Here is a 22,153-nt window from a genome sequence, read left to right as displayed (position 1 = left end):
CTACATTTAATAAATGGACCATGGAAAAGGAAAGAAAAAAAAGTCTGTGAGCAGTGGGAGGAAAAAACAGGAAATGAGACCATGAATCAAATCTGGACTTGGAGATGACAGTTAGGCTGGCTACAAATCCCACAGCTCACTTGCTGCTGATGGGAGCCACACCAGTCAGATAAAAGGATATCAACATAAATTATCACAGATTAATGTGGCATTATGTTACTATATCACACTTTGAAGTCCATAGGTAAATCCAAGGGTCCTGCATGTAACACAGCAAGGACTGAAATCACCTTTTCTCTATTTTTTTTTTTTTTTCTCAGAAAAAGAAAAAATTTATCGTTGATCAGAGTGTGAACCTGACAGGAACTGGAACTTGTGCCAACAGCACCAACCGGGGTTTGGCACACCAGGGGTGGGTGCCAAGGTCCTGCACAAGGGTCAGGGCAACCCAAACACAAATCCAGGCTGGGGGGACAATGGGGGGAGAGTCCTGGGAGAAGGACTTGGGGGTGTTGGTGGCTGAGAGCTGGACATGCCCTGAGGGGCACTGAGAGCCAGAACACCCTGTGGGCAGCAGGGGAGGGAGAGAGGGGGGAATGCTGCCCCTCTCAGGTGAGACCCCACCTGCAGAGCTACCCTAGCCCTGGGGACAACAGCAGCAGGACCTGGAGCTGCTGGAGAGATTCCAGAGGAATCCATGGAGCTGCTCCAGGGCTGGAGCCCCTCTGCTCTGGAGCCAGGCTGGGAGAGCTGGGAATGTTCCCCTGGAGAGAAGGATCCAGGGAGAGCTTCCAGCACATTCCAGGGCCTGCAGGGGCTCCAGGAGAGCTGGAGAGGGACTGGGGACAAGGCCTGGAGGGACAGGACACAGGGAATGGCTTCCACCGCCAGAGGACAGGGATGGATGGGATCTGGGGAAGGAATTCCTGGCTGGAATAGAATTCTCCAAGAAGCTGTGGCTGCCCCTGGATCCCTGGAATGTCCAAGGCTAGGCTGGTCACTGGGGCTGGGAGCAGCCTGGGGCAGTGGGAGGTGTCCCTGCCATGGCAGGGGTGGCACTGGATGGTCTCGAAGGTCCCTTCCCACCCATCCCATTCCTGATTGTCTGCATGCCCTGAAGATACATGCCATGATTTGCTCATGGGATCCCATCTCCAGCAGAAGGCTCCGTGTTCCATGCCCCAGGAAGGAGCCCTTCCCATGCTGTGAGACCTTGCAGATCAGAGGCTGCTGAGGAGGAGCTGAGAACAATCCCAGCCCTTCCACGCTGAGCATTTCCATGGAGCAGAGGAGCACCAAGGGACACCTGGCAAAGTCAGCCGGGTGAGTGAGCAGGACGATGCTCCCCAGAACAAAACCTGACAGCAGGAGTTCAATGAGCCGTTTGCACCTCACCTATCCAGGGTTTCCATGGCATTTTTAAAGTTCCTGACACAAGAGCCTGAATTTTAATCGTTATTTGTCCCTGGGCTCGTTAGGATTTATTTGGGAATGCCTGGCAAGGCTGTCCTTCAGTAGTGGCTGAGTACATCAGAAAAATTGAGTGTTGAGAGGTAGAAGAAATGTTTCTGCCACAATGGAATATGTTCAGACAAAGACAAACAGGATTGGACAAGAGCACTGTATTTTGAAAAAGGCATTTATAATCTGGCCATAAAAATGGAAAATATGGAAAAACACATGGCAGCACAAAGAGTGAAAGCTTTTAACCTAAAATAATAATAATAATAATAATAATAATAATAATAATAATAATAATAATAATAATAACCATTGTTTTGGGCATTGGTGAGGTCCCACCTCAATTCCTGTGTTCAGTTTTGAGACCTTCATGACAAGAAGGACCTTGAGGGGCTGGAGAGTGTCCAGGGAATGGAGCTGGGAAGGGTCTGGAGCCCCAAGAGAGGCTGAGGGAGATGGAAAGGGGCTCAGCCTGGAGAAAAGGGGGATCAGGGGGAACTTCTGGCTCTGCACAACTCCCTGCCAGGAGGGGACAGCCGGGGGGGTCGGGCTCTGCTCCCAGGAACAGGGACAGGAGGAGAGGGAATGGCCTCAGGCTGGGCCAGGGGAGCCTCAGGGTGGAGATTGGGAAAATTCCTTCCCAAAGGGTTTGTCCAGCCCTGGCCCAACTGTGGAGTCCCCACCCCTGGAGGGATTTCAGAGTCCTGTGGAGGTGGCACTTGGGGACATGGTTCAGTGGTGGCCTTGGCAGTGCTGGGGAATGGTCAGACTTGATCTTAAAGGGTTTTTCCAAATTTTTTCTGTGATTCTCTGATTTAAAGTTCCTGCTTGTTTTCCAGATTCTCAATTAAATACCTGGAGTTTACCAGTTTGAGATGGATTTTCTGCTTACACATCTGTGAAGTGGGTTCAGATCAATCAACATCAGAAGCAATTAATAGATGTATATCAATTGCTACACTTTTATTTGCCATTCTGCTTTTTTTGTTGTCTTTTTCCCTGGTAGAAATGCACTCTCTACTAACCCCTGAAGGGAACTCCAACAATACCATGTACCACAATTACACTACTCTTAAAATAAGCACATTATTTATGTGAACATATAAAATGTTCCATTTTTACACAGCACAGCTTCCCTTTCTATTTGCAAGTTGCTCCTGAGAGTTGTGAGCTGGACACGAGTTCATTTGCCACTAGTTAGCAAATTATTTTTGGAATGCAAATTTGTTGTAGCTTTTTCCAACATTAATTTCTAATAGTTTGGGGTTTTTTTTTCCCCATCTAGCAATACCCTCGAAAGAGCTCTCCAATAGGTCTGACAGTCCACAGAGAGAAGCTCCTGACATATAGATAGCCCTGGCCTGCAGCAAAGAGTCTTTCATTTCCACCTATTATAGGGGAGCCATAAATTCTGGGGTGCCTCAGTCCTGCTCTTTCCACCGCCACTGAACTTCCCAGACACAGCAAAATGACCCAAAGCCATTTTGAGATTTAATTCTGCCCATTTGTCCCTTTTTCCCCCACCACCCTGCTGAAATCTCTGCATATGTTCTGTAATTTCCAGCCATAGAAAACAATCATAAAAAGCCCCTGGTAGGAAAGAGCTGTTGTTAAAACCTTAATTCCTAAATATAAATCTTTCTGTTCAGCGAGGCGAAGGTTGAGTCTGGACTCTGCCAAATACATTGGGAAGAGCTGATTCCGATTTGGAGCTGAGCATTTCCACAAGTTCCATCACTCACTGAATAAACACAATTCGACCCTTTAAAAACATTCCCAGAGGAGAAAAATAAAGAAAACTGAACGCTATCAGTTTGTTGGTGCTCATTCCTTGAAGAAAAAAACCCCAGTTGCAGGGATGGTGAATTTTTAACAGTGCCCACTCGTAGAAAGTGGTTTAACATCTATAAAAACAGCCCATAAACATCGCGTCACACCCCTCAGGAGAACAGCTTCATGTCCTTGAAATATTCCCCAGCAGTTTTTATTTGGTAGCAAAGTGGCCATCAGCCAAGGCTCCAGCAATATCTTAAGCCCCAAGGAAGGCAGACACTGTTGCAATGTTGGCTGACAGACACTTTATATCCAAATAAAAATTGTGAAAATGTATCAAGGACGCAGGAGCAGCTCTGTTGGTGCTGCTGGTGGTGTTTGTGTGGAGGCAGAGAAATGAGAGGTGTCAGCCCACACAGGCTGCAAAAAGCTGTGCAAAAACCACCTTGAGACAAAGGGGAGGGGAAGGTTGTGGGATCACCTCGGTGCAAATGGGCTTTTCCTCCTTGAGCCAAGAAATGAAGGACTTGGAAGGGGAAAAGAACCAAAGAGAAAGTTTCCCAAATATCATGGTTGTTGCTATTTGTTAGCATTTGACCCAGCAGAAGATTTGGGACTTCAGAAGGTAAAAGAAGAGCCCCCCCAGAATGGCCAGATTCAGATGCAGTTTATCTTGTAGGCTGAAAAGGCAATTTGTTAATAACATTATTAATCTATTGAAAGGAAAATTACATTCCCGAAGGGGCTGTGCTAATGGGAATTTCATGTGGAAAAGGGGATGAGGTGCCAGCTCAGATCCAGGGCTGCAGCAAGGCCCTGGGGCACTCACCACACAGCACACCAGGGAATCATGGAATTGTTTAGGTTGGAAAATCCTTCTCAGACCATTGAATCCAACCATTCCCAGCACTGCCAGGGCCGCCATGTCCCCATGGCTTTAAATCTCTCCAGGGATGGGGACTCCACCTCGGCTGGACAAGCCCTTTCCATCAAGGAATTTTCCCAATCTCCACCCTGAGGCTCTCCTGGCCCAGCCTGAGGCCGTTCCCTCTCCTCCTGTCCCTGTTCCTGGGAGCAGAGCCCGACGCCCCTGGCTGTCCCCTCCTGTCAGGGAGTTGTGCAGGGCCACAAAGCCCCCTCTGAGCCCCTTTCCCAGCTCCCTGAGTCGCTCCTCAGAGGATTTTCAGCACCCCGGAGGTGCTGGCGGCTGCTCGGGTACCCCACAGAGTCAGGGTCGGACATGACTGCATTACCCAGCGTGCCCCGCGCTGACGGGCACGCCCGCCCCCCTTCCTCCCTCCGTAGAGCATCACGGGACTTGTAGTCCTCGCGCCCCATGTGAAGTTCGTCCCGAAAAAGTTCCCGCACCTTTCCGGGTGCCCGTCGCTCCCCGCCAGGAGGGGCTGCGCCGTTTCCATGGCGACACACCAGCTCAGCCAATAGGGAGCGGCGTTCTACGGGCGGGGGCGCGCGGCGGACCAATGGGGCGCGGTGTTGCTGCGGGGCGCGCTGGCAGCGCGCTCGCCCAGTCTCCTTGGGGCCGTCCGTGTGTCCGCGGGCCGAGATGGGCGGCGGCGGCAGCACCCGGCGCGTCACCTTCGAGGCGGACGAGAATGAGAATATCACCGTGGTCAAGGGCGTGCGGGTGAGCGCGGGGCCGGCTCGGGGCTCGCCGGAGCGCTGCAGGCTTGGCCTGGCCCCGGCTCCCCTTCCCACTCTGCCTCTCCCCTTCTGCCTCCGCCGTGTCTGCCCCTGTCCCCGCTCCCGCACCGCTCCCCTCCTTGTCCCGCAGTGATTTCCCCTCTTGCCCGCCCAGTGGGGACAGGGAGCCGTGTGCCCCGCGTGGTGACCCCTTCCAGGGGAGATCTGTAATCACGGGAGCTGGGTTTGCCTTTCCCTGACCTCCACACGCCGGAGCTCCTCCCTTTCCCGTGTCCTGCTCCCGTGCACGCCGAGGATCCGACTCCGGCCCGCTGTCTCTGCTGATTATCGGTCACAGCGTGCTTTGGCCTGGAAGGGACATCAGAGAACACCCAGTGCCACCCCTGCCATGGGCAGGGACACTTCCACTGTCGCAGGCTGCTCCAAGCCCCGTCCAGCCTGGCCTTGGACACTTCCAGAGTGGCAGGAATGCCGTCCTTGCTGTCTGTACTATCCCAGAGTAGAACTTGTGACACAAGGAACTTCGCGAATTCTTGCAGCTTAGGAATTTTTCCTATGTCATGCACTATGTAGCTCATACGAGGAGTGATAATAACTTACCAGTTATTGCTGCTTTAGGGAGGAGAGGTGTTGGAGGAGCCCTGAGAGTTCATTTTGTTTCAGCAAACTGATGTTTTCAATTTCTGGTCATTTAATGCTCTTGAGTAAATAGGTGACAGTGATATAAATGTAATACAATTTATATATTCCATACAGAGTGGAGTTCATGTGCTCTGAAACATGGCATAGCCTGCCTAGAGAAACTGTGGCTGCCCCTGGATCCCTGGAAGTGTCCAAGGCCAGGCTGGACAGGGCTTGGAGCAGCCTGGGACAGCGGGAGGTGTCCATGTCATGGGCATGGAATTTAAAGCTCTTTAAGGTCCCTTCCAACCTAAATAATTCTGTGATTTGATGACAGAAGTTGGAAACCAGAAGTTCTTCATGCTAATAATTCTGTCCCTTTTGTTAATTTTATCCGTGGGCTTCCATAGATCTGAAACTGGAGGCTGCTCTTGGTTGGATTGTGCACAATTTGAGTATTTTTCTGTGTGCTTGTGTCAACGTTGGAATGAGCTTTGTGTTCGACTGTGACCGCTTCTGTTGCACAAGTCCTTGGAGGGCTTTCCCAGGATGAAATTCTTCCTGGGTTGAGTGCTCTGCACCTCAGGAAGGCAAATTAAATCACTGAGAAAGGCAAAAATGCTCATTAATTACCAGCAACATGTCCAAAGGTGTTATTTCCTTTACTCTTCCCTGTATCCTCTGTGAGAGTACAAATCACCTTGTTCTGTTTAATTGTTCGTAGCAGTCACCTCACAAATAAGGAGATTGTTTTGTGCTGGGGATTGAATTTTAGCAGCTGTCATGTCTTGCAGATAGGCTCCAGGCTCTGTTTTTATAAAGTTTTATTCCATTTGGAGGGGAAATGGGGATGAAGAAGGAGCTAAAGTGTGTCCCTGTTGTGTTTTGCAGTTGTCCGACAGCCTCATCGATCGGATGAAGGAACCTTCCTCAGGCAGTGGGAGACAGCACCGAGGATCAGGTGCAGGTTTGCTCCTGGTTTTCAGCTTTTAATGTGAAATCAAATCTGCCCTTCAGAGCATCGTAATGAACTCATTACCCTTTTGCATAGATGATTTTTTTGACATTAACTTTTTGGCTCATCTTTAGCTTGTAGACTTTTAGAGGAGTTAAGTTCCTCTTTGTTTCCTTCTGCCTGACATTCAAGTGTAAAACACAAATTAGACTTGGCTTTCCACACTGTTATCCACTGTTAAAAACTTAAAAAACTGCAAAACACCCCAGAACAAGCAAATATCCAAATATGTCTTGAGTTCTGAAGGGAAAATTCTTGGTGCTTTAATCAGAACTTTTAGTCTGGGAAGGTTCTGCTGAAAGACACTTAAGCAAATATTAAAAGGAAAATATGCTCTTTTCCTACCCTGGAATGGTGGAAATAAGTGATGTACAGCTCACACAGGTCGATGGCTTTCTTAACTCCTTATATTTCATTATTGAGGGCTGTTGAAATGCATCAAACCTCATGCCAGGGATGCTGTGCTCTCATATAAAATCCTTCAGCACAGCGAGCACGACGCAGCTGCTGCAGGAGTGAGGAGCAGTGGCAGAGATTGGAACAGGTGATTTGTGGACTCCCTGAAACCTGGAAAGTTCAAGTAAGGCTCTCCTCAGTGTTCCAGAAATGTTCATGAGAGCAGAATTCCCAGAATTCCTCAAGGACCTTTTGCCTTGATGCTTACAGGAAATCCCAACAAACTCAGCACTGATTAAACACCAGTCCTGTGGCAGCTTTGCAGCAAGACTTGAGTAAACAGAATTTAGTATATTTTTTTTTTCTGGAGCATAAATTTGTTTTTTTTAATTGGAGGGGTCTGTCCCAGAATTCCAGAGTGGTTTGGGTTGGAAGGGACTTTAAAGATCTCTTTATTCCAACCCCCTGCAGTGGTCAGGGAGCCATGAACACAGAATCTTCTTTCTTAATTTTTTTTAAAAACAGTAGCTTTTTCATTGTGTCCCTGTATTTCACTGTGGTGAAGAAATTATTCGAGATAAAGGATTTTTATGGAACAACACTTGAATGTCTTTCCTGTGGTGTTTGCTGCTCACCCTTAAATGTGATTGATGGGAATGGTCTTGTGAGCAAACTCCTGGGATTTTGGGGTATGGGAGGGCTGTAATACCCCAGGAATTCTCTGCTAATTCACACTGTTGCATGTCTTGAGCTTTCAGTTTTGTTTCTCTTTGCGTGTGGGAAATGGTACTTTTTTAAAAATTGGGTTTTGATTGGTCAATTGGTTTTGTTTGTTTTGGGTTTTTCTTTTTGTTGAAAGGCTTGGAGTGAGTCCAGAGTTCACCAGGGGCATGGAGCACCTCTGCTGTGAGGAAAGGCTGGGACAGTTGGGATTCTTCAGCCTGAAGAAGAGAATTTGGGGTGACCTCATTGTGGCCTAAAGAAAGCTGGAGAGGGTTAGGGACAGGACACAGGGAATGACTTCGCACTGCCAGAGGGCAGGGATGGATGGGATCTGGGGAAGGAATTCCTGGCTGGGCTGGAATTCCCAGAGCAGCTGTGGCTGCCCCTGGATCTCTGGGAGTGCTCAAGGCCAGGCTGGACAGGGCTTGGAGCACCCTGGGGTAGTGGGAGATGTCCCTGCCATGGCAGGGGTGGAATTAAAAGCTCTTTAAGGTCCCTTCCAGCCCAATTCCCGGATTCCATGAATTGTTCGACCTTCTTGAGCTTGGGAAATGTTAAATGTATTTTTCCTTTAAGAACTTATGATTTTGGGGGAGTGCTTCTGTATCCCAGGGAAAGAACACTACAAAAATAAGATGTCTAGGGGAGAAACATTAGAGCTCTTAAACCCAGCCCTTTCTTCCAGGCCAGCCTTTGATAGCTTTTGGTGGAGGAATAATGGATTAAGTTACGTGAAGGAATGAGTGTTCTGTTGCTGGCCAATAATGATGAATTTATTGACTTCAGTTTGGGGTCAGAAAATGAAATTACATCCACTTACACTGAAATCTGACATCTAAAGACAATGTCTGAAAGCATCTCAGCTTGCTTGGCTCACTTTCTGGCTTCTGAGTAATATTAAATGCACTAAAATATTTAACAAGTGTAAAATCTTTCAAGCCTGTCTGTAATTCCTAAAGCAATATTGATGGAAAATCATTTGGTCAGACAATGAGGTTTTGTTTTTTTTTCTTGAGTGTGTATTATACCTAAACCTTCAGACAGAGGGAATGGTTTCATTCACTTTAGCTTAGTGGATATTGGAAAAACTAATCATTTATTAGGGGAAAAAAAGAAGAAATGCTTAAATTATCCAGAGTATCAGTATCTCAGACAGTAATTTTTTTTCTCCCCTTTCTAGAAACAGATTCTGTTAAGGGCACAGAGGGTTTTTCTCCTTTTTTAAACTGTATTTGTTATTATGTCCTCATTAAATAAATCAGCCAAGGCCCTCTGTCACGAAATATTGTGTAGGGGTGTAAAATGGGCCCTGCTGGTTCCTCCTCAGGAGCTGGGTCATGCACTGTTTTCATGGATTAATTTTTGAGGATTGGTGTCTTTATTTCGTGTTTCTGTCTGGTTTTGGGTGGCGTTTCAGTGGCTGTGGATACCTTGTGGCGGTCAGAAAAATGTAAAGATATTTCTGGGATGTTCAGGAATGAGGATTTTGAGTGTTGGGTTCTAATTAGAGACAAACCCAGGATTTAACTGAACTTTAGGAGAACAAACTTCACTTTTTGGTTGTGAGGTCACATTGGAGAAAGCTCTTAGGGACACATTTGGGGAAGGTGGGAGATCCTTAAGGACATCCTGTTCCTGGTGCATGGAAGCACATTCCAGTAATCAGGAAAATTAGGATTATTATTTTTTCATTTAATGTTTCTGAAGAGTTGCAGCATGTCCTGATGATATTAGTGATTATGGATAGCTGGATACTGCATGAAAAACTGAATTTAAGACCAGAATGTCTCGGGAGAAATGAGAGGGAGGCTCTGTAGTATTGTTTGGGAGAATCATTTTGTGTTTTCAGTTTCTGTGAGCACCTGGAAGTTGAGAGAGTTGGGCTGAATTTCTGCCAGTTAAGCAAGAATCCTCTGCAAATAAACCCTGGCAGTTCTTTGCCCTTTCATGTATTAATTGCTTCCATCCACCTTTTGTTCCAGCAGCACTTTTTCTCTGCATGACCTGAAAGATGAAATAAACTGACATTTGTGATGTTACTTTCTAGAATTCCACTTATTTTTAGAACAGGAAAAAAACCAGAGGTTTGGCAGTGCCTGGGTTGAGTCCCTTTGCAGTGAGACACCTGGAAAGCTCAGGAAGTTCCCAATGTGGATTTTCCAGCTTCCTTCCTGCAGCAGGAGCCAGGAGAGCTTGGGTTTTACATTTTGTTTATTTGCTCTCCTCTATTTGCAGCTCTGGGAATTCTTTGTAAAAAGAGTTTTAAACTTGTACTGGAAACCTGAAATAAATCAGGTGGGACCCTCAGGCAACACTGAGATGGTTGTGGATCACTGATGGCCTTAAAGGCCATTATTTGCTTGTTATAAATTAATATGCTTAATATTAATAATATTTTGCTACTTTTTTGTCACAGAGGTTCTTGGAGATGATTTGCAGTGATGTGCCTTGATATCCTTTGGGTTAAAGGTATTGATGGAAGTGTTTTATTGTCCAAAGGTGAAATGTCTTTGGCTGCTAAAAGGTGCCAAAGTTTTAGTGCTGGAACAGCAAATCTTTACTGGAACTTGACATTCCTGTCACCGGATTGCAGGAGAATAGGGAAGATGGAACCATGGACTGGGGTTGGAGGAAGTGCTGCAGAAATTAATGTTTTTCTGTCTAGGTGATGTGCTGTGGGTGCTTTCAGGTGGCTGGGTAAGCCCTTGTCAAATGGTGCTGAAATTCCAGGGAAAAACTGGCAAATCATGGGAGTTGAATATGAAAAATATCCATAATTGTGTAAAAGGAGCGTGCCCCATCCCTGGAAGTGTCCCAGGCCAGGCTGGACAGGGCTGGGAGCACCCCGGGACAGTGGAAGGTGTCTCTGCTGTGGCAGGGGTGGCACTGGATGGGCTTTAAGGTCCCTTCCAACCCAAACCATTCCATGAACATCCAGAACCTGGTGAATTTTCATCCTGCAAGGCATGAATGAAAAAGCTGGATTACTCCTTGGCACCGTATTCCCAACATTTGTGTTATTCCCAAGCAGCATTTGGAATGTCCACTGACACTGCTGTTGATGCTGTTGGGATCTCAGCAGCCCTGGGCTGCCTGCTTTAGCTGCTTTCTGAGTGCTGAGACATCCTCTGGAATGAGGTATTTTACACTAAAGGCAGGCAGGAATAAAAAGCAAAAGATGTTGGAACATTTCCTGCAAATGTGGTGTTTTTAACCTCTAATTGATGTTACAGTGAACCTCATCTGCTGATGTCCATTATTATCCTAACGTGGTGTGCATTGATCTAAACCACCAGAAACTCCCCACAAGAACAGTTTAATAATAAAATTAAATATATTTAAATATGCTGCAAGAAATGCCACTTATGTTAACATAAACCTGACATGATACAAATTTGGGTTGGGTGAAGGAAGTTCTTTACAGTGAAGGGGCACAGGTTGCCCAGAGAAGCTGTGGCTGGCTCTGGATTCCCTGGAGGTGTCCAAGGCCAGGTTGGAGCAGCCTGGGATAGTGGAAGGTGTCCCTGGCAGGGGGGACTGGACCAGCTGAAAAGTCCAAAATCCATCCCAAACCATTTTGGGATTCTGTGTTTCTGTGACCATGCAGTTAACGGGCCAGGCCAGATATACCAGAGGTTTCTCTGTCTCTCCCTTCCTCTTTTTGTTTCTTTCCTTGGAATTAAATAAACCTGCTCAACTTTGTATGGGAAAAGTGGCCCCTGCGTGGGAGGCATTGAAGGCTGGAATTGCAGGGAGTGATTCCCACCCCACTTCTGCTCCCACTGTTGCTTTATTGGCTGTTATTCAGTGTTGGAAAGGGAACTAAAGAAACAAATTCTGAGGTTTCCAAGGGTTCTGCAAATAGAGGAATTCAGTTTTTCAATCTGTAGGATTGAACTGTGGTTTTGTTTTGTTTCCCTACGTGAGGTCCAGGGCAAATGCCAATTTATCCCATGACTATTGTCAGATATCAGGGGGACATTTAATTGATTTAATGGTTTCTTATTTTACAACTGATGGAAAACATGGCCTATTCCAGATAAAATTTAAAGGAAGAGCCCTGGATGTGCCAGGTCCTGTCCTCATATGTGGAAGTAAATAGGTCTCAGGCACACTCATTGCAGTGACAGTCACTTTCTTTGATAGTTTTTGCCTTTTACAAATGATTTTCTGCGTGTGGCTTCTTGCAGAGAGGCAGAATTTATTTTTCAAGGAGCCTTCATTTAGAAGCATCACTTTTTGTTTCCATCTATTCTTAGAAGCAGGTAATTTTTATGTACTGCCTTCCATGTGCTTTTTGGGTCTCTGGTGGATTTGGGGAAATTAAATTTCATGCTATTCTGCTTTAGGCTGCCTGTGCTCTATTAGGGTTTGCTGAGTGCAGACGTTGCCTCTCCAAATCTTGTGTAGCACACAAATAAAGGGATTTTTGTCGTAGCTGCTGTTTAACAAGCACATCCAAAGTATTTGCTTAGCAATGGCTTGTGAGTTAAAAGTTAAAACCTTCTGCTTTTTAATACAGGAGCAAAAGATTTGTTGCTTGTTAAAGCCTCATCTTCCAGTGCTTAGCAGGAAAATCATTTTGGAAAACAACTATTGGTGGCTGGTGTGTGATTCTTGTATTAATTTCTACTAAGCTCAGTTCAGGAGGAAGAATTAAGTTCATGGAGCCCTTTGCAAAACATCAGGAAATAATGAGCTTTAAGGACTGGATCTCTGTGTGTTTATGGATGGAAGTGGTGCCATTGCCTTTTACTAGTTCTGAGTAAATTGTTTTGTAGTTAAATCCTGGCAAAGCTTTAGGACTTTGAGCCCAGCCTTAGGCTGAGCTTGCTGAAAATGCAGCCAGAGTTTATCTACTGTTTATAAGCCAGATGTGTGTGGTAGGGTTTTTGATTTTGGGGGTTTTTATGTATGTTAAAATTAAGTATAAACCTATCTCACAACATGTTTTGATTTTTTTCCTTTAATTTTTCCTTAATTTCAGTTACTTTATGCATTAAAGATCAGAAAATTCCTGTTTGGGACCCATTTGTCATAGTCTTTGTTAGAAATCTCCCATGAATGTTCTTGCAGAATTGTCTGTGTTTTGTCCTATTCCTCCTTTGTCCTTCAAAGACCTTCCTGGGATTATAGGTCAGAAAGCCCAGATAGTTGTTTCGGATAAAGAGCTTTGCATTTTAAGGATTTTTTGGTCCTTTAGAGCAGTTTGAATGATTTTTTTTTTTAATCTTAATAAAAAACATTGACAATTTTAACAAGATAAACCAAATGAGTAAATTAGAGTTGTTTGATTTCACCAACAGAAGACTTGATAGCACCAAGCAATGAAATTGTCATTCTGCTGTGTGGAATCCTCTCTGGTTTTATTGTACAGCAGATATTCTTGCCTTAATTTATCTTTGCACTGACTGAAGGAGCAGAGTTTAAGTGCATTTGTTTCTTTTCTATTATTGAAATGTAACACTTGTTAGATGTAACATGACTTCAGCAGCACAAGGAGACCTCAAAGTAATAAAACCTTTAGGTTTTAGTAGCAAATTGCTACTTTTCTTCCCATCTCAATTTATTTACCAGCCAGAGACTCCTCAGTGTGGTAGAAAAGAACACTTTAAATGGATGATTTAATCACATTAAGATGAAAAGAAAAGCTTTGTTTTATTCTTTCATCTTCAGGCTGCAGCAAAGTGTTCCTAAAGCTCTTCATCACTTGTCAGCTGAGGCAGGTTAAGTGTTTTGTTGGTGCTGCTGCTTGAAAGCTTTGTGCAGTTGATTTTTAGTTAAACAGGAGGTACCACTTAGAGATCCTTTTCCTCAGCCTCGGGGGAATGGGAAAAAGTTTCCATTGCCACAATTTCTTTTTCCCCATCCTGTTTCTCTTGTGTTCCAAACTCCTTGACTTTCAATGGTGTCATATTCAAGTTTTGGCCCACACCAGGCTGAAAATTGGGCTGCAGATATTCCTGCCTATTGGTTGAAATTGAAATTTAAGGACTGAGAAAAGGACATTTCTTCCCTTTTTTTTTCTTTTTTCTTTATTTTTTTGCAAGGTTTGTTGTGTGTCTCTCTGGCAATGCTTCATGGAGCCGATTTATCAGATTCTCATTTTTAGCTTCATTAACCACGTTTGATTTCACCTCGTGTTAATCACCTAAAAACAAGCATTTAATCTCAGCTGCTTTTTTTGGGTGGGAGATGGTGGTTCTTCCTAAAAAGGTTCTGCTTCTTTTATGTCTGGAACTTTTTACTGAAGGAATTGAATCGTTTGTCCAAGATGCTTCAATTTCCCCCCTTTTTTCCCCCCTTTTTCCCCCCCTTTTTCCCCCCCCTTTTCCCCCCCCTTTTCCCCCCCCCTTTTCCCCCCCCTTTTTCCCCCTTTTTCCCCCTTTTTCCCCCTTTTTTTCCCCCTTTTTCCCCCTTTTTTCCCCCTTTTTTCCCCCTTTTTTTTTCCCCCTTTTTCCCCCTTTTTCCCCCTTTTTCCCCCTTTTTTCCTTCCCCCTTTTCCTCCCTTTCCCTCCCTTTCCCTCCCTTTCCCTCCCTTTCCCTCCCTTTCCCTCCCTTTCCCTCCCTTTCCCTCCCTTTCCCTCCCTTTCCCTCCCCTTCCCCCCCCTTCCCCCCCTTTCCCTCCCTTCTCCCCCCTTTCCCCCCCTTTTTCCCACTTTTTCCCCCTTTTATTCCACTTTTTCCCCTTTTCCACCCTTTTTTCCCTTATTTTCCCTTATTTTCCCTTTCTTTTCTTTTTTCCTTTTTTTCTTCCCCCCTTTCCCCCCCTTTTTTCCCTCATTTTTCCCCCCACTTTCCCCCCCTTTTCCCCCTTTTTTTCCTCTTCCCCCTCTCCTTTCCCCCTTCCATGAGAGGGAGGCAGTTTTTCCTTGATAAAAGTCTCCATTATCCCCGATGCTGCTGTCTGACATTTCTCAACAAGGAGAGGTGGCACCAATTCAGGAAATTTAAGGAGGAAAAAAGTCATTATCAGGAGAAATGGGTAGGAAGAATTAATAGGCAGTGGTTATTTAGATTTTAGCGTTAATCAGAAACCTATGGAAGCTGGAATTTTTTGGAGGAGCACCATTTACATCAGATCATGTTGGTCAGAACTTGGTGGTTTTGTGTTTCTGTGCCAGTGTCGAACACATTTATTTTTACTTTTATTCTGCTCTTGTTGGCGGAAGAAAAGAGAATGTTATTCTCAAAGTGAACCTCAGGAATTCCTGAATTACCTGGGAGCATCTTTGTGATAATCAGATTATTCTTTCTCCTTAAGATTTTCATATTTCACCTCTGCAACCTCTTTTTTTCCCCTGTAGTACTTTGGTTTTCTTCTTGTTTGCAATCTGTAACACTAAAAAAACACCATTTGTAGTAAGTATTGCATCAGTTGAGACCAGTTATTGGTACAAGTGATTTTTATTAGCAGATCTCATTGCAAATCATTAAAAATGCAGGTGTTGGATTAATGATGTTGTGAGAATTTCAAGCATTTCAGCATTATCTTTTATTTTTATACAATTTCTGAATAATGAAAATAACTATAAACACCATAATTACATATTGTTTACAGCCTGTTTTCAATTATATTAAAAGCAGCATTACCGGGCTGAATATTGGGCTGAAAACACACATTTCAAAGTTGACAGTGCTGGAGCTTTGTGCTGATAATTCAACAAAAAAAGCTGGTTTTGCTGAAGTTGGAAAAAAACCATCAAATGTGTGTGAATCACCTCCAGTTTCCTTGAAAGAAATAAATCCTTGTGCCTCTGCAAGGAGTTCCTTGAGGGTGCAGATATTTGAAATGTGAATATTGGCTATTTCCAAGCTGAGTTCTTGGCTCCTGCTGTTCATATTACATGAAATAAATGTTTTTTTTTCCACTTGGTCACTGAATTCACTTCCATATTATCCTCCAAAATAAACAAGCTGCAATGTTGGAATATGGAAATCTTGTCTTCAAGGAATAAGGAAATACTTGGAAATTCTCCTTTTTAAAAGTGATTCTCATGTCCAGGATGCTGTACAAAGGTTTAAATCCTTCCTCTCATCCCTTCTCCAGTCAGCAATTCCAAGCCTGAACACACTGGAGTTTCCATCAGAGCTGAATAAACAAATTCTTCAATTATGGTTTTCTCTGCTCTGATGGATCCTTTGTAGCAGGTTTTGTTATCACCTGACTGAATGAACAGGAGATGAGATTTGAGCACACCACAACAGCTGCTAAAGATCCACTTATTTCTCACTGCTGCCTTCTTTGTACCCAATTTGAGATGAAGTGATTGCTTTCAGAATTTGTGCAGCCTTTTGTTGCCCATATCATTGATAAATGAAATTAGGGCTTGATGTGGAGATAGTCACCTTCTTTAGTTTTCTCAGTATTCAGCTTCTACTGGTAAAATTTTTTAAAATCCCTTCAAAATTTAGTGCTCAGGTGTTAAATGGCTTTAAGTGTACAATGTGGAATTTTGATATCCCGATTTATCCTCCCAAGGAACTCCCAACCACTGAGAAATCTGTTTAATGGGATCAACAGAGGTATTGATGAGTGTTATCTTCTTTTTTCTTTCATTAACCTTTACCTGTAAGGACACTTCCATTGCTTGGTTTTTTTCACAGGATTATGGACTCTTACATTTTTCTCTCCCTTCCCTCCCAGAACAGCTCTTAAAGTTATTAACTGCTTTTAGCCACAGAGGTAGATTTCTCAAGGATAATTAATTTATTCACATGTTTTTTGGAATCTTGGGAATGGATTGGTGTCAGTGACAGAGTTTTGTGGCATTCATAAAAACTTCCTTCCATAAAAAAGAGGGATGTGCTCAGGCCAGATGGGGAAAATTCACAGTGGACGTGGATCTGCTGCAGAATGGTCACACAACCTCTCTTAAAACACCTTTTCCATCATTATTGTCCACTTGCTTTTTCCACCATTCTTGTCTTTTCCTGGTTTAATTGCAGATTTGCTTTTCTGAGTCCCACCTGCTTCCTCTTCCACCTTAGCAAAGCTTCTAAAATTCTGCATTATTCTTTCCAATCTTGCTGGATTTCTTCACTCATTTAGGTTGGAAAAGACCCTTAAGATCATAGAATTATCAACTGGTTTGGCTTGGAGAGACCTTAAAAATCATTTTGTGCCATGGGCAGGGGCACCTTCCACTATCCCAGGGTGCTCCAAGCCCTGTCCAGCCTGGCCTTGGGCACTTCCAGGGATCCAGGGGCAGCCACAGCTTCTCTGGGCCCCCTGTGCCAATGTCACCACGTTAAAAAAATTATTTATGTCACACACATTTCATCTGTGACGTCCAGGAACAACTTAATGGTGGCACTTAATGAATGGTTTTAATTAACATCAGTTAAAATGAGTGGTAGGTGCAGGTTTGGGGTGTGCTGAGCTATGAAAGCAGAGCCACCTGCCCCACAAAGAGTTGGAATGTGAATACTTGACAGTAAAATTCTGTGCCTGGAGCCTGTATTCCTGCCTATGGAAAAGTACAAAAATACCCTCCCTGAAGGCTTTTGTGAGTGAGTGATCAGCAGCTTTGTGATCTCCTGATTCCTGCCCAAAGTGGCTCCAATCCAGAGCTGAAATTGGGGAAGATTGACTTTTCAGTGCCACTGATAGTGCACAATCACAGCTGGAGACTCCTCCTTAGAGGTGATGGTGGTGGATGAACTGAACATCAAACTTTGCTATTTTTGTAGCCCTGGCGGTGCAGGGAGGCCCATTTGGGAGTGCTGGACTGAGCAGGAGTGGTTAGCAATTCTTTGCCATTAGTGGTGACTTCTAAGAGATGTTTCAGTTAAAAAACCCTTTTTACTTACCTGCCACGTGTAAAAATCTATAATTATTTCCCTGCCCTCTGCAGTGGTAGATGGAGTTTGCTGAAATACATGTGAAGGAATTTAAAACAGATTTTGTCCAAGAAGATGAAAAGAACACCAGTAAATTTCCCTGCGCTGTCAGATAAAATAGCTTTACAATAAACTTGTGAACCGTAAAGATCAGGAACTGGACAACTTAAATTGTCCTGAAAGGACACCACATGCTTAATCCTCTTGAAAGCAGAATCATCAAATCCTTCTTATCATTGCTTACAATATGATTATTATTTTTTTAATGTTGAATTATGGAATCCTGATGCTTTTATCCATTGTGCTCCACAAGAAAAGCCTTCCAGTGTGTGTGGAGCAGGGATTACTAAAACAGCTGAAATGGGAATTTTCTCCACTGCTGTATTCAGTTTAATGCAGGGATGGTATTTTAAAGGTGTTTGATACATCTGTTTCATTATTTTTTATTAATTATTTTAAATTAACAGGAGGGCAAAAAATGGCTTATGGCTAAACAGCTGCTGAAATAAGTTATTATCTCTATATTTGATTGCAGAGGTGGGGGGAAGGATGGGTTATGAAAAAGGTTTGGTTGAAATAATTCCCTCCCTTCCAGAGGCATCGAGAACAATTGAAAAAGTCACATTAAAACTCCAGACAATCATTTATCCACACAGCAGGAGTTCCTCCAGAAACTAAAAATTAGGGGAATTTCTATTAACTGGCTTTTTTAACTCAGTGCACTTATTGGTGGGAAATCCCTGATTTTATGGGCTCTCAGATATTTTGAGATGTGTTGAACATATTTCGTGTTTCTTCTCTTGCACAACGTCCCTGTGTCTGTCACCTGTTTATGAAATTTAAATCCTCCAAGACAGGATATTTCAAAATATCAAAAATGTGTCAAACCCACATATTTTTGGTAGTGTGAATCTCAGAAACGAATTAATTTTGTAAAACAGAGCTGTTAGCACAGGCAGGTAGAACCTAATTCAAAGAATCACAGGGGAAAACCTCCTAATCCTCTTTTTTTCCAGCCCCCTCATAAATCCAGTGTGATTTGCTTTATCCCAACATTAACAGGATATTGCAAGGAGAATATTCCAAATACAATAGGAACTAACTTTGTTTTGTTACTTCTAGACCACGCACTGTCTTGTTTCAAATTGAAATTAGTATAAATTGATTGATACCCACATTTACATTGGAAAATAGGGAATGTAATCTCTGCAAGAACGCCTTTGGAAAGTAAAATATTAAATATTTTTTAATTATGCACACTTAATTGCTTTGTTTTTGTATTTCATTATCCTATGAGCTCGTTTGAAATATTCCTGCACATTACCAATATTTAACAGTTAATAAAAATTTCTGTCCTTGGAGGGGAGCATTGTTTGTACTGAATTCCTGATTGGAGGAAGTGCCTGGAATTGGGAATTTCAGTGGAAAAGTTGCTGGATATGTTGGAAGTTAAACTTGTATGAATCTGAAAGTAGAATTTATTCTTGAGAATGCTCTTTAAAAATAATAATAATAATATTAAAGCCCACAGCCGCTTGAATGCTGGGTTTTAAAGCACATAAATGACTTTTTTAGTGTTTTTAGGGTTTTCTTTCTGCTGGTGTGCTGAAGGGATGCTTCATTATTGTTTTCATTGAGTGCAAGGCTAATTTGGGTTATTTATAAGGTTAAAGATTATTTGAAACTCACTACATCTTTGGAATAATTCTCTGCCAGCAATACTGATCCACTTTAGTTACAACATTTTCCTGTTTTCTCTCCTGTGCTGCTCCCAGCAAACCCAGGGCTCTTTGAGAACCAAAAATGAAGGAAAGCAGAATAGATTTTAGTGTGTCTTTGTCTTCCCAGCTGATTCAAGCACAGATTCATAGATTTCCTACAGCTTTCACTGACATTGAAATCATCTCTTCCACCATCCCAGGTTGCTCCAAGCCCCATCCAGCCCAGCCCTGGACAATTCCAGGGATCCAGGGGCAGCCACAGCTTCCCTGGGCAACCCCTTGCAGTGTCTGAGGAAACAATTCCTTCCTGTTGATACTGAAGATTTTTGTGTGACCTGTGAAATTTCGATATGGACCAAACCAGAGCTCTTAATTAGGCAGAAAGAATAAATCAAGGCTATTTGCATATTATGATATTTTCATTTTACACGTCTGAAGTTGAAATGTGGGTGGGAAATTGTTTAAATTGTGGAAGAGCCCTCAGTATGAGCTGGGAAGGCAGCAGGCACATGGGCTTCCCAATCCAATCTTTATCAGTGTTAATGCTGATAAATTAGGAATTTTTCTAGTGGCATCTTCATTAATTCCCCCAAAGCTGCCGCTGCTCTGTGCCAGCAGCTGAGGAAGATGATGGGGCTGAAGGCAGCCCCAAGGTGCCCAAAAGATCTGGTTAAAATTCCTACTTAAAGGGATGGGAGAGCTTCTCCTCGGACGGGATCCGTGGTTTGACTGCCCTGATGTTGGGTGTCAACACCAGATGCCAGAGATGAAAGCAAGAAACTGCAGGAATTCACTGGGAATTGAATTTTCCAGCACAAAAAGGAATCTTCCCGTGGCTGGCAGTGGTTGGGAGGTACCTTGGAGCTGTGTTCTCTGTTTGGGGAGCGTTTCAAAGGGATTGTTGCGTTTAATCCATGAATTTTGGGGGAAGTGAAAGAGATTTTAGCAAAGTTTATCCTGGCTTGAAGTGTGGTGTGGAAAGGCTGATTGAACCTGGTGCTGGAGGAGGTGTGGAGGTGCCTCATTTTTGACTAATATTTCATATTTTTTAATTCTTTACACCCTCTCTTTCCCTTCAACCTTCTTCATTCTCATATTGGGTAAGTCCAGAGGAGACCACAAATTTAATAAAGGGACTGGAACACCTCCCCTACAAAGAGAGGCTGAGAAACTTGGGGCTGTTGAGCCTGGGGAGGAAAGAAAGGTTGTGTAGAGATCTTGGAACAGCCTTCCAGTATCTTGTTCACTTGACAGCAGTTTTCTTTTAAATAGCCAAGCTTAACTAGAGGGAAAAACAGAACTTGAGCATTGTGGTGTTTTTTGGGTTTATTTTTTTTTAATTCATTATCTGAACATTAACTAGCTAAGTATTTTCTAAAAGGCATTTGATTGTATCAAACCTAAGTGTCTCTTCATTAATAACTTAATGCACCTGCCCTTTCCAGAGAATTTAGTGAAGGTGCCTGCTACTAAATGCTGTTTGCATTAATGGGTTTTTTCCAAATGCAGAGCTAATGGGCAGATTCCCAGCTCTGCAGGCTGGAAGTTATTTGAATAATTTGTCCATATCACATTCCTGATTTCTCAGGCTAACATTTCTGAGGCTGCAGGTGTCTCCTTTGCCTGAGGTTTGTTGTTTACCGCTCGGCGTGTAATCCTGACATCCTGCTGCTTGTTTCTTTTCCGCGAAGCAACTGCTGTAGGGAGAGAGGGAAAAGGGATGGATTTGGATCTTGTCATTAACAAGGGATGAGAAGTTGGAGTCAAACAAGAGTTGTAAAACCCTTTGTGTACCAAACCATTGTACAGGCGGATAAAATTGCTGCTGGTTCCTCAAGAATTGGCATCAGGTGAAGCTTTGCTCCCGCCCTGCTCACGGGTGGCCTTTGGAGTTCCAAGGCAGAGCACATTTTATGCATCTGAAACATCAGGGGCTGTTGGCAAGTGATAAATCCTTCAGTCCTTTTTGCTCCTCTGTCCTTATCAGTTGTCCCTGAAAATTCCCAAAGCCTTTTGAATCCTGGCAAATATCTTGGTTTTCTTGTTCCTTATTTGTCTGATTTGGAAGCACAAGTGGGAAAATAAATACAAAGGGTTAAGCAAATGGCTTTGCACAGTCTTTGTAAATATATTTTTAATAGAAACCAGGGTTTGTAGCATTTTAAAGTGGTGGTGGAATAAGCCCTTGTCAGGTTTGACAAAGAATGTTGGATGGATTGGAATCTTGGTCTCTGGAGAAGACTGAATGGAGAAGTGTTGAAATCTGCATTTTCACAAGGGCACAAGTAGTGACTGGACAAGGGGGAATGGCCTTAAGCTGAAGGAGGGTGGGTTTATATTCGATTTTAGGATGAAATTATCTTCCAAACTTTTCCTGAAGAATTAGTGGACAAATAAGAAAAATCAGGGTGCTGTATCCCAGAGGCCACCAAAATGGCAAAACCTCCTTGTGCTGGGACTGTCCCTGCTCAGTCTGCCCAGATCCTGGCAGGAGCTCTCTGGATTTTATCACTGTTGACCCTGTCTGGATTCCAGACTCCCACCAAAGGTTCTTCTTCTTTGCCCTCCACACTGGACAGGGGAGAAAAATTAAAATGAATAGAATTCCCATGGAATGTCAGCTCTGGAGCAGCTCCTGGAGTCTGCAGGGCTGTTCCTCTCTTATTCTCACTCCACTCTGCTCTGTCCAACTGCACAAGACTTTCTTTTCTCAAATCTTTATCTAAGAGGCATCACCACCACTCCTGGTTGGTCCAGCTTGGTGGATCCATCCTGGAGCAGGCTGGAATTGGCTCTGCTGGACGTGGAGGAAGCTCCCAGAAACCACCCCCGGTACCAATCCCACCCACACAAAGCCAATTGAGCCCTTCTGTGTCTGGGCTGTTCCGTTTGGTGCCTCTCAGAGCCCTGGGCAGCCTCAGCTGGGGGTGCTCCATCC

General features: G+C 43.8%; 1 protein-coding gene across 3 annotated transcripts in view; it reads left to right on the top strand.

Annotated features, from left to right (window-relative positions):
- The first annotated feature begins 4,723 nt into the window (after positions 1 to 4,723).
- CHCHD3 (coiled-coil-helix-coiled-coil-helix domain containing 3) overlaps positions 4,724 to 22,153 on the top strand; it is a 122,012-nt gene continuing 104,582 nt past the window's right edge. For 2 of the 3 annotated variants that reach the window (XM_014259704.2, XM_005530977.3), the window contains exons 1-2: positions 4,724 to 4,879; positions 6,409 to 6,484. In XM_014259704.2, the coding sequence (XP_014115179.1) occupies positions 4,799 to 4,879; positions 6,409 to 6,484 (157 nt within the window). In that variant the 5' untranslated portion in view covers positions 4,724 to 4,798. The remainder of the gene's footprint in view (positions 4,880 to 6,408; positions 6,485 to 22,153) is intronic. The other variant, XM_088055208.1, reaches the window with a different exon arrangement.

This window comes from Pseudopodoces humilis, chromosome 5, assembly GCF_049639895.1.
Source record: "Pseudopodoces humilis isolate 2021_Gansu_Grassland_sample_001 chromosome 5, ASM4963989v1, whole genome shotgun sequence".
Lineage (NCBI taxonomy): Eukaryota > Metazoa > Chordata > Aves > Passeriformes > Paridae > Pseudopodoces > Pseudopodoces humilis.
This window is presented reverse-complemented; position numbering and strand designations above follow the sequence as displayed.